Here is a 12,182-nt window from a genome sequence, read left to right on the forward strand (position 1 = left end):
CTTTGAGTTCGCAGGCTGGTACTCAACCCACTGAGCCACTCCAGCCAGGGCTATGGGGTTTTCATTAATCCTTTGCTTGTTTCACCAGATATGTTGTCTCAAAAGCCATCAAAGGTATCAAAGTATCAGCTCTCTATTAAAAGCTCAAGGAAATTAAAATAAACAGAAGGTTGTATTGTGCCTTTTGGTTATTCCAAAAGACGAGTAAGAAAGAGATGTGCAAGGGAGTGGGAGGCAGAGGAAAGATTAGTTACCAAAACCTACTGAACTTACCATTTGCCCAGTAGGGTCCTGCCTGCTGGTGACAGCCCTGACCCTCTAAGTGAGAATAAATGAGCTTGGATAAAAGTGCGACCAGCTGGTTCACAGTGTAAGAACTCCATGAAGATTGTTCACACTCTGAGAGTAGCTGTTTGTTTCTCCTGAGCAAAAATCCCACAGTTTCCTTTAATTCCTACATGTAAAGCCAAGATGAGAAGTCAGTCTGTTGAAAGTTAACCCAGGAATGGTAGCAATAGTAGATGGCAATGGGCTATATCTTTACTCAGGGGAGCAAATTCTTAGTGGGAAGAACCTCAACTTTTCATTTTGTCTCTACTTTTTAAAAAAGAAGTCACCTCCTAGTAGTTTCAAAACTAGTGTTATGAGAGAATACAAAATGAAAGAAGGGAAGGTTTGATCAAACATCAAAAGCTAAAACAGCTCCAGAGAAGTGCATTCTGCACTCACATTAATCCTCAAAACACATCACCGTCAGGAGAAAACTCAGAGGCATGACGGATTACAGATCAGGGGACAGGAAATAGGGAACAGCTAGCAAGGTTAACAAGACCTGGCAGCCTTCAGGCAGATCCGCTTCACTGGTCTTTTCTACAACACACGGCAAGGAGGCAGGGAGTTTGCCTGTGAAATTTCACGCCAGGCTTACCTCAGCCACCTCTGAGACAGAGAGGGGCTCCAAAGAAGCATCTGAGAGGCAGGAGGCCTTGGTGGGCGGAAGAACAGGCAGAGGTTCCTGTGGTTGAATCAGTGGGAAGAGCCGCCCAACTACAAGGTTGATTGGGAAAAGGATGACAGCAGTTTGGATGCTGATACGCAGTTCGGACCAGGTCACAGCAAACGGGCCCCCTGAAAGAAAAGCATTACATCACCCTTCTCAGCAACAGAACTCATCTGTAAGGCACTCTTCCTCCAGGTTCAAGTATTTATTTAGCAATTTAACTATGATTATCTAAGGACAGAGAGTTATTGTGGCAGAAAAGGTCCTGATGTGTTCCTAAGGCTGCTTCATTATTAATGCATGAGGACAATGAGCAAGTTTGCTAGAGTATTCTAACGTTAGGGAAGGAAAGGGGAAAAAAAAAACCGAAGGCACACCACGATTCTGTTTCTGACCTGAAAGTAAGGTGAGTGGGATACAGTGAAAGGATTACACGCCACAGACAACACAGCAGGGCTCATCCACACCTTGCTCATCTCTCTGGGCCGCGGGGCTGTTCCCCTTCCAGAACATCACGTTGATGACCATGTTACAGAGCAGGAGGGTCATGCAGCAAGTGAGCCGCTGGACTCTTGTGAACTGGTTCCAGGGATGGCGAGTTGCAATGGAGAGCCACAGATACTCCTGGGTGAACTTTTCTACAATCATGGAGGAAAACAGGTGTCTAAACGGATAAATCAGAAGAGGAAAGACATGAGATTTCATTCTGAAAGTGCCCGGGAGTGGGATGTGTTTGCCTGGCAGCAAGTGGCGTAGCCACAACTCTGCCCCTACCCAGCACCTCTGTGAAGATGCTTTCAAATCACATGATAAATAAATAGGATCTTTCAAAAAAAATGGCTAGTCAGAGATGAGTATGGAGATAGAGATAAGATTTAACAATAACACCACTGAAACTGAATATACAAAATTCCTCATCACATAAACAAATCTAATGTAGAAAAAGGCATCCAACACAGTCAGTAATTCAGCCCAGGAGAAATTAATTTTATGGGATAGTCTGACAGACTTTAAAATAAGTATTTCTTTCCAGGTTGCCCAAAGATACAAGTAAAAAAATAATATTCACTTAAGGAGAATACAAAATTATGAAAAAAACAGAACTAAAAAAATTAGAAATCTTGAAACCATAAATATGGTCATCAAAACAAAAAACTTAGGATATGTTAATATTGTTGAAGGGAAAACTGGTGAACTGATACGCAGCCATAAAGAACTCAGCCAAAAGACACCAGAGAGATAAGAAAAAGTAAGTGCTCAGGAGTAGTTTAAAGACACAGCGGACAGGTTGAGGCTCTGGGTACAGTAGGAATGTCACTGAGCAATATTTTCAGAAGTGACATCTGAGAATTTCCCAGAATTGAAGACACTGTTTTGTATATTATAAGTACATTGTATGTTGTGTGTACTTTACCACAATAAAAACATTTTTTAAAAAGTAACTTCTGAATATAAAACAAGGTAAAAAAATAAATCTACAGGAAAAAGAATCATGGTAAAATTGGGAACACCAAGGGGGAAGGTAAAATATTAACAAGAGAAAGGGCAGCACACTTAAAGAAGTGACAGCTGGACTGAGGGGGACTGGACACAACAAGGGCCGTGCTGGAAGGCAGGCAGTCCCCACGAACACTCCACACCAAGGCTCCCCTCAAACATGTGCACCTACCTACACTGTCTCCTAGGGAATCTTGGTACAAGCCGACAGCACTGGAAAGACAGAGACAGTGACTCCCTTTGGAGCAAGTTACTTACATTTCCAGATTGTAAAGCCAGAGTCACCACCCCCACCCCAGGTTGTCCCTATGGAAGCTAAGACGCTGGCTTTACTAGACAAAGGCTTCAAATCAGCTATTTTAAATATGTCCAGAGAACTGAAGAAAACTATGTCTAAATACCTAAGAAAAAGTAAATGAGAATGATATCTTGTCAAATAGAAATGTCAAAAAAGATACATAAATTATTTTTTAAAAGATCCAAGTAGCAAGTCTGCAGTTGAAAAATACACTAGGTGAAATGAAAAATTCACTAGAAAAGTTCAACAACATAAACAGGAGAAGAAAGGTGCAGTTTTAGATAGGTCCATTTAAATTATACAGTCTGGCCCTGACCGGTGTGGTTCAGTTGGTTGGGCATTGTCCGGCAAAGCAAAAGGTCACCAGTTCAATGCCTGGTCAGGGCATGCGTGGGAGACAGCTGATCAATGTTTCTCTCTTACATTGATGTTTTTCTCCCTCTCTTTCCCCCTCCCTTCCCCTCTCTCTAAACATAAACAAATAAAACCTTTTAAAAATATTTAAAACTAAAAATAAATTACACAGTCTGAAGGAAAGAATGAAGACAGAGCCTCAGAGACCTATAAAACACCATCACTTCCCAACAATACCTAAAGGCAAAGAGCTGTTTCTTTGAGGCTGGTATGAAGACCCGGTCACGCTCACAGTCTCCAAGGTCCACGGCCAGCCAGCAATTGCACAGGAAATGCCACTTCCTGTTACTGGCCACATCACTGACAATCACCTGGTTTACATACCTACAGTAAAATGAACACAATCATGTTGCAATAAGAGGTAATCTTATGGAAACAACCTAAATGTCCACTGATGGATAAATGGGTTAAAAAATATGGTGTATATACACACACAGAGTAATTATTTGGTCATAAAAAAATAATGAAATTTTCCCTTTGTGACAACATGGATGGACCTTGAGGGCATTATGATAAGCTTAATGAGTCAGAAAGAGAAAGACAAATACTTTATGATTTCATGTATATGTGGAATCTTAAAAAACACCCAAAAAACCAAGCTGGTAGATACAGAGAACAGACTGGCGACTGCCTGAGGCAGGGGTGGCTGGGAGCAGGGGTGGGTTGGGGAAACGGGTGAAGAGAGCCAACAGGTAGAAACTTCCAGTTATAAAACAAATAACTTATGAGGAAATAGAGTACAGCATGGCAACTACAGTTAATAATACTGTACTGTGTATTTGAAAGTTGTTAAGAGAGTAGATCTTCAAATTTCTCAGCCCAAGAAAAAAATTCTGTAACTACGTATGGTATCAGATGTTAACTAGACTTACTGTGGTGATCATTTTGCAAAATATACAGAAATATTGAATCATTATGTTGTACACCTGAGACTAATATGCTGTATGTCAATTATACCTAAATAAAAAAATGGATTAAATAATTTTAAAAGACATAAATTTGCACTGTCAGTAAATGTCCAAATGAATGGATTCTGCTTCATTGCAAGGCAAGAAGTAAAGAAAGCAATGAGAGCTGGGTCCATTTCCCCTTCCCCACCTCGGAGGGGTCCACGTACCAAACACCAGAACACAGACCTCTATGACCTATGAACAGCCTAGTGCGGGCCCGTGTTCTTCCAGCTTCCTGGTTCCACGTGTGACAGTGCTCTGCCGCCTCTAAGAGCACCCCGCCTGCCTCTCTCGGAGGCCCACCCCGGCCCCAGGTGACTACTGATCTGCTCTGGCCTCTGTAGAGGAGTTTGCCTTTTTAAAGACTTTCATACATGTGGACTCACACACTATGTCTTCTTCTGTGGCGGGCGTCTACGCAGCACATTTTTGGGAATTTACCCACGTTGTGTGTGTGTCGGCAGGTTGTCCCTTTTGTCAGTGAGTACTATTCCACTGAAGGAACGTGCTAACATTTGTTTATTTATTTGCCTGATGGACGTTTGTGTTGTTTCCAGTTTTTGTCTACTAACAATAAAACTGCTATGCACATATATGTGTATAAGGCTTGAATGGACACCGTTTTTCATTTATCTGGGTGAATTCCTAGGAGCGAAATGTCTGGGCCATATGGTAAATGTCTGTTTAACTTTACAAGAAACTAGCGAACTGTCCTCCAACGTGGCCACACCATCTTACCCCCCTGCCCCCCGTGCTGTGTGAGCACTGTCACTGCCCGCCATCTGCACCCAAACTCGGGTTTGCCAGACTTTTTAGACATGCCAGTGGCTGTTGAGTGCTATCTCGCTGGTTTTAATTTGCATTTCCTGATGACTAATGAAGCTGAACATCTTTTCGAGTGTTTATTACATATTATTCACCTTTATAAATGAAACTGGAATGATATTGTATAAACTGTTTTGTAGATACCTGATCAGAATGGAGGCAGCAAGCAAACTGTGAGGCTCTCCTGGCCTAGCGGTTGGTGCATGTGGCCCAGCAGGGAGCCTCATTTTAGGCAGCTGTGTACTCTTTTCAGCGTGGGCCGTACTCGGCATCTGACTCCTCTGAGTACCTGAGCCTTGGATCTTTGACTTCATTCTCTTCTTTTTTCCTAACTCCAGAAAGCCAATAATCTTCATCCTTAACTCATCCTATCATTCACTTTCTCCACCCACCTCTCCTAACTCCCAGAGTGCTGCCAGGGAAGACGCAGAGTCACCTGGACCCAGCAGAAGGCAGAACCACACCCTCAACACTGAACATTCCTCTCTGAGTCCTGAGGCACAGTCCACATCCTCTCTCCTTAGGCTCTTCATATTGACCCCTGGTACAGTATTCAGGGTATAGTTGTTTATTAAATTTACCCTTTAAATATGTTTATTCATATTTAAAGATGCTTTTAATTTGTGGTACTTTGGGGCAATATTTCTTTATTATTATTTGTTGTTTACAGCATGACAACATTTAATGAAAATGAAAGAAAAATAAAACATCTACCATTTTACCACCCACAAAAAAAATCATATTGTTAACTTTCCATATTGATTTCCAGGGTTTCTTCTTCACAGATAGCTTTGAAATTTAAATCTGATTTGTTACTATTTGGCTCAAAGCGTTATTGTTATTTACTGTGATGGCATGGTAGGCTTGCCCCAGAATGCTAATTCCACAGGAAAGAACAAGCCAGCGTGACCCTGGCACTTACCAAGAAGGGCTAACGCCCGAATTGTCGTGCCAGAGCCGCAGGCTGTGCAGCTCCCCGAGAGGGGACGGAGTGCTCAGGAGGAAGACATCCAGTGCCCCTCGCTCAAAGACCGCCTTCTGGGAGTCACAAAGGTGATGGGGCTCACTCCGTCCCTCCGACCCATAAAGGGTGATGACCACCTAAGATGTAACATGGAAAGATAAAACACGGGAAGTTCTAACATGATTATGTGGTTCTGTGGGTGTACCCCTAAGGAGGAAGAGGAAGACGGAGAAACTGTACTGAGATGGGGTCTTTGGGATCTTGGACAAGTATAGAGGGATCATCAGATTGAGAGTTTAGAACAAGGCAACATCCCTCTGAGATGCCCTGTAAGTGCTGTGGGACACTGGATATCACACATCAGAGTGCATCTCACGTGGCAGAAGACACAGAACAATGAACGAAGGACTTTTATTTCTTTACCTTAGCTGTTGTAGAGGCCCTTCTTCGATACCCAGTGGAGACCTGGACAAGATAGTGAAACTGAGAGCTGGGGTCATTATCAGCCAGGACAGTGACCTTCACCTGCAGGAAGAGCAGAACCAAGAACATTGGCCAACCTTTCCTTATTTAGTGGGGCTGCTTCCTCCAGCTGAGAAGCAGGAGGGTGCGTTGCTGCTGCAGACGTGCCCGCTGCACGGAAAGCAGAGGGGAGGTGTGGGTCGATGGCAAACAGAGCGGCAGACCTTGGTTAAGTGATAAAAGGGGGGGTGAGGGCTGGCAGCCCAGGGTTTATGCTTCTAAAATGAAACAGTCATAGGATCAGTCAGGTGTTGGGCCTCTAACTCTTCCCACCCCCCTCTCAGCCAGGTAGATAACACATAAAACATCCAGTTAAACTTGAATTTCAGACAAACACAATAATTTGGGAGCATAGTTATCCCTAAAATGCATTCACTATTTATTTGAAATTAAAATTTAATTGTATGTCCCGCCTTATTTATTCTTTTACTTTTTTCCATGACCACTTATCCACCCATACCCTCTTCCACCTTCACCTACCCCCCCAAGTGTCCTGTTTTTTTAGTTACTAAAACTGGAAATCCTATACCCACAGGAACAAAGAAATTGAACATGTTGTGTATCCTACAATTTCTAAGTGTAAGAAAATACAAGAACTAGAAAGAAATAGAACAGAAATTAAGAACAGGCAGTCATCAAAATATTTTTTTTTGTTTTAAAAAAAGATTTCTTACAGGCTTTTAATATAATGCAATTACATTAAATTAATATTTGACTGACACATAACTTTTATGTCCAATATATACAGTGAAATAAACTTGCATTTGATTATAGTTAAATTCTCTAGGTGTTTTCTTTTGGCCTATTCCTAGATAGGAGAAAAGAAAAGAAGGAGATAGAGAGTTTAGTTCCTAGGTCTTGAGAGAGTAGATATAAAGAGAAGTTTAAGAAAAGCACCTGACTTTCTATACTACCTAGAACGTTGCGACCTGCTTCTTTTAAACAAGGTGGTTTTTTCCCCATCTTGTTCCACATACTCAAGACACCGGCAAAACTTTTGGAATCAGACTCATCACCTTCTGCACATCTGCTTGATCCTGTCTCCAAGTCCACACGAACAGGAGCACATAGAATCCCAAAAGGCTGGCCAGCAGTGACACCCCAACAGGGTTGTTGGTCACACGCAGGAGCAGCTTGATCGTGTCCTCAACATTCACTGTCCGGGGCACAATGAAGAAGTCGCTGCCAAAGTAGGTCAGGTGGTTACAGAGACACTGTGTCCTCAAAACTGTGCTCCGTGGCCCAACCTGGAATTAGAATCAAGACAACGACGCTAACGGAACAGAGCCCATTAAGGGAGGGACAGACATAAAACACAAACACAGGCAATTTAGAGAGGGCGAAGAATGCCTGGGTCACTCGTTCACTGCTGGCGGCAGGGTAAACTGGTATAACCAGTGCGCAGGGCAGTTTGGCAACATCTAGTAAAGGGGAAGAAGCACAAACCCTTTGAATCCTGGAAGTCCAGCCCTGAATGTGCACCCTAGGAGATAACTTCACACGCGTGCACAAGGGGACCTGAAAATGGATGTTTCTGTCAGCACTGCTTGTACCTACAAAAAACTGGAAACAACCTATATGTCCAGTAACAGCAGAATGTCCAAACAAATAAACACGTCAGTAGGGGCAAACTGGTGGAATACTATACAGCTGTTAAAATGGACATAAACATGGATCAATGTTGAATGAAAAAGAACCAAGTTAAAGAAGGATATGTAGAGTTTGATGCCATTTACACAAAGACTAAAACCACACTTATTTATTTGCTTTTGTCAGCTTCCTCACTGGAATGTTAGCTAATGAGGATACTGTCTTGTCCATCATTGTGCATCTAGTTTCTAACCTTGGGCCCAGCGTGCAGAAGACACTCAATAAATATTTGCTGGAAGAATGAATACATGTAAAAAGTTCAAATTCAGGACAGTGGTTACCCTTTGTGGAAGGAAGGAAATGAAACTGGTGAAGGATATACAGAGAACTTAGATTAGTCCTGAGTGTTTTTTTTTTTACACTGTTACTTATGCAGCTCCTACACCAAAGACATCATATTCAAGGGCTGCAAAGTACTTAGTTTACGCCTTTCTTGACAACACATTCACTAGTTTCCAAAAGTGAACGGGCAACACAAAGGCAACTGTTTTGTTATTTTAAAAAATTTTAACTAAAGAGAGAAAAATACCAATTTGTGATAAAGTTATGGTGTGTTTAATGGTTTTATCATATTATTCCCTATAACTTTCCATATCTTGTAACATTTCTTCATAAAAAAGAAAGTCACTAGGCAAATAAATGGAAGATACCAATTCCATGCTTGATTTTGCAGTGAACAGTCTGAAATAGTGTCATTATGACTGACTTCTTCCCATGGCACAAGGTTAAGTCCTGGCTGCCCAATCCACAGTCTATTCCACCCTTGGAGGAGCTCTCATCAGGTCCTCTGCAGCCCTGCTCCTCTCTCAGAGTCAAGGGCTTCGAGGAGGCAGGAAATATCCTGAGGCCTTTTGCAATTAGTGGGTCACTGCTGTGCCACTAGGAAATCTCTCAAGTCTTGTATAGTTTCAAAGTGTAGTTTCCCTGACCAGAGGCACTGCCATCACCCTGAGCGCGTTAGAAAGGCAGAATCACAGGTCCACCCAGATTTACTGCAATAGAATCTGCATTTTAACAAGCTTCCCGTTTGAGGATTTGCTTGAAAAGCGTGGCTCCAGATCTTCCAGGAATCACTGCTTGAGGCCTTGAATGGTGTAGGTGCCTTCTAGAGAACACTCTTTCCTTCTCTTCTAATCTGGATGACACTTTCTCCGGTGGTTTAAGAACAGCCTCGTGATTTCCAGGACCTTTCACCACGTTCTTTGTGCAACTGAACCAAGATTTAAATCAGACAGAATCTCATAAATCACTAGTATGAAAATATACAGTGCCGTTTTAAAGTGGGCAGGCACCTGGAAGTAGGCAATAATTACAAAAGTGACAATCTGTCCTAGCTTGGAATGTACAAGCATCTGTTAGGTGTTGTTATTTTTTTAAAAATATATTATTTATTTATTTTTAGGGAGAGGAGGAAGGGAGAAAAAAAGGGAGAGAAACATCTATTGGTTGCCTCTCCCAGGCCCCCAACTGGGGACCTGACCTGCAGCCCAGGCTTGTGCCCTCACCGGGAATCGAACCATTGACCTTTTGACTTGCAGGTCAGTGTTCACCCCACTGAGCCACCCCAGCCATGACTGCTAGCTTATTTTTAAGTACAAAAATTCTCTTTTATTTGGCAGGACATTCATTTCGTTTTACCCACAACATATTTAATACTTGAAGAATTTAACAGCTTCCATATGTTGCTTTTCTTATTTTATCTTATTTTGTCACATTTACTCTGAACTAACATTTGAGAAAAAATTAAAATATAAAAATATGTATATAAAGCACAAGCCTGCTCCACAGATTCACTCTTGCCCAACCCACTACACGAGCCCTACTTTTCCCTAAGCTGATTTACTTGCCTTCCATGATTTTGAAGGGGCCCAGGATCACAGATGCACTGTGTTGCATGCCAGCTAAGGCAGAAGAGAGGCAGAGGGGCGGCACGGCTTGTTACCTGACATCCGCTGCTCCTCCACGTGCTGTTGTGGCTGTCCCAGAAATAGCACTGAGTGACGGCAGTTACGACGGAGAACAGGGTGGGTGCCTGCTGAGCACCCTCCTTGCTTCTATTCAACGCAGCTGTTATGTGGTAGACGCCGACCCCATACTGCAAACTCTCTGGAGTCAGCACCCATGTATATTCCTCATCTGAGAACAAAGCAGAGTGCTTACTTGCATTGCACATGGGAGAAAAATACCATTAGACCCTTTCTTCTGAGGGGGCTATCTATTATTATTTTATTTTACAAAGTAACAACCCTAGAGTCACAAATGTTTTTTTTTTTAAAAAAAATGACCAGTGATACAATTCAGGGCTCTGGATTATTCCCGTTGCAGTAAAAGGTCATATTCTTCTGATAAATGAAAATTTAGGTCTAATTAATTAGAATGTATTATGAGTTTTAGAAAAAGGAAATCATCACACACCAAAATTAGTAGATAGAAGACCTGGGTGACAAAAGAAACCCCAGGACAAAGCAAGGATAGGAACAATGGTTCCAGGAAGAAGCCCTGGACTGCACACAGAGGCCTGATTTCAGGCCCAGCTCTGTCAGTAGGTGGCTGTTAAGGGGAGGTCACCCAGTCTCTCTAGTTTTCTTATCTTTCAAACAAGGAATTTGTAAGGATCTCAAAGATTTCTTTCAGCCCCAAATGATGTGATATTATTGCCAAAATCAGCAAGAAGAACAGAGTGCATGTTCTGACTTGGTAAAGAGCCTGTTGGTAATGTCGACAGAACTTTGTAGCTTGCAACCCAGTAGTGACAGTTGCTGCCTCAGGTGCCTCGTCTAAAGGGAGAGTCACTTGTAAAGTGCTTGTTCCTGTGTTAGTGAGGCCTATGTGAGGGCCATAAAAAGTTTGGCCAGCCCTGGCTGGTGTGGCTCAGTGCATTGAATGCCAGCCTGTGAACCAAAGGGTCCCTGGTTCAATTCCCGGTTAGGGTACATGCCTGGGTTGCAGGCCAGGTTGCCAGTAGGGGGCACATGAGAGGCAGCCACACATTGATGTTTCTCTCCCTCTTTTTCTCCCTCCCTTCCCCTCTCTAAATATATAAAAAAAAAAAATTACTCAAAAAAAAAGTTTGGCCAATGTGGGAAGACTGTCAGGAAGGGGAATATAACATACTTTATCCATTCTGATTATTTTTCCCAATAAAGGTAAAAGGTAGCTCTTAAGACTTTTCAGTACTACATTTAAAATTTTTTGATCAAGTATATTCCAGGCACTATTTATATATCTCAGAAATTTTTGACTATTAATATATGTCTCAGAAATTCTTAACTTTTCTAAACTACAATGTAGTCATTCTGATCTTATATCAAACTTACTGAGATATCTCCAGGCATTATTATTAGAAATAAAGTTGAAATATAAATGATATATTACATATATATATTCATCTATAATATATAAAGTTTGAAATATTTATGACCCATTATGCTGGAACTTTACTTCTGCAGGAGTCTCAACATTTTATTATGAAAATTTCTAACCACATAGAAAAGTTGAGAGAATTTTATAGTGAACACCCATATAATCACTAACCAGACTCAACATCTTAATAAATTTGCTTTATAACATATATACCCTTCTATTCATCCCACAATCCATCTTTTTAAAAATGCATTTCATGCTCACATATATCTACATGTGTGATAAAATTACATAGGACTAAATGCACACACACAGGAGTGCTTGGAAAGTAGTGGAATCTGAGTAAGATTAATGCATTGTATCGATGCTATTTTCTGGTTGTGATATTGCCCTATGGTTAGGCAAGATGTCATCATTAGGAGAAACTGGGTGGAAAGAACATGAGCCCTGGCTGGTGTGGCTCATTTGGTTGGAGCATCGTCCCGTACACTAAAAGGTTGTGGGTTCGATTCCTGATCAGGGCACATGGCTGGGTGGCGGGTATGATTCTCAGCCTGGGTGTGTACGAGAGGCAACCAATCAATGTTTCTGTCTTCCATCAGTATTTTTCCCTCTCTCTTCCTCTCTCTCTAAAAGCAATGAAAAAGTATCCTTGGCCAAGACCTAAAAAATAATTAAATTAAATCTAAAAAAGAGTAG

At 41.8% G+C, this 12,182-nt stretch overlaps 1 protein-coding gene and 1 non-coding gene across 2 annotated transcripts in view; both read right to left on the minus strand.

Moving 5' to 3' along the window:
• The window catches only part of PKD1L3 (polycystin 1 like 3, transient receptor potential channel interacting), a 54,706-nt gene that overhangs the window by 21,928 nt on the left and 20,596 nt on the right, over positions 1-12,182 (minus strand). The window contains 8 exon segments of the mRNA XM_045819135.1: positions 274-454; positions 929-1,128; positions 1,468-1,664; positions 3,387-3,533; positions 5,907-6,085; positions 6,372-6,473; positions 7,487-7,717; positions 10,063-10,256. Of these exon segments, the coding sequence (XP_045675091.1) occupies positions 274-454; positions 929-1,128; positions 1,468-1,664; positions 3,387-3,533; positions 5,907-6,085; positions 6,372-6,473; positions 7,487-7,717; positions 10,063-10,256 (1,431 nt within the window).
• LOC123806225 lies at positions 8,480-8,603 on the minus strand. The gene has a single exon (XR_006783458.1). It is a non-coding gene; the product is annotated as a small nucleolar RNA SNORA13 (small nucleolar RNA).

This window comes from Phyllostomus hastatus, unplaced genomic scaffold, assembly GCF_019186645.2.
Source record: "Phyllostomus hastatus isolate PE091 unplaced genomic scaffold, TTU_PhHast_1.1 phas_scaffold_345, whole genome shotgun sequence".
In the NCBI taxonomy this organism is placed as follows: Eukaryota; Metazoa; Chordata; class Mammalia; order Chiroptera; family Phyllostomidae; genus Phyllostomus; species Phyllostomus hastatus.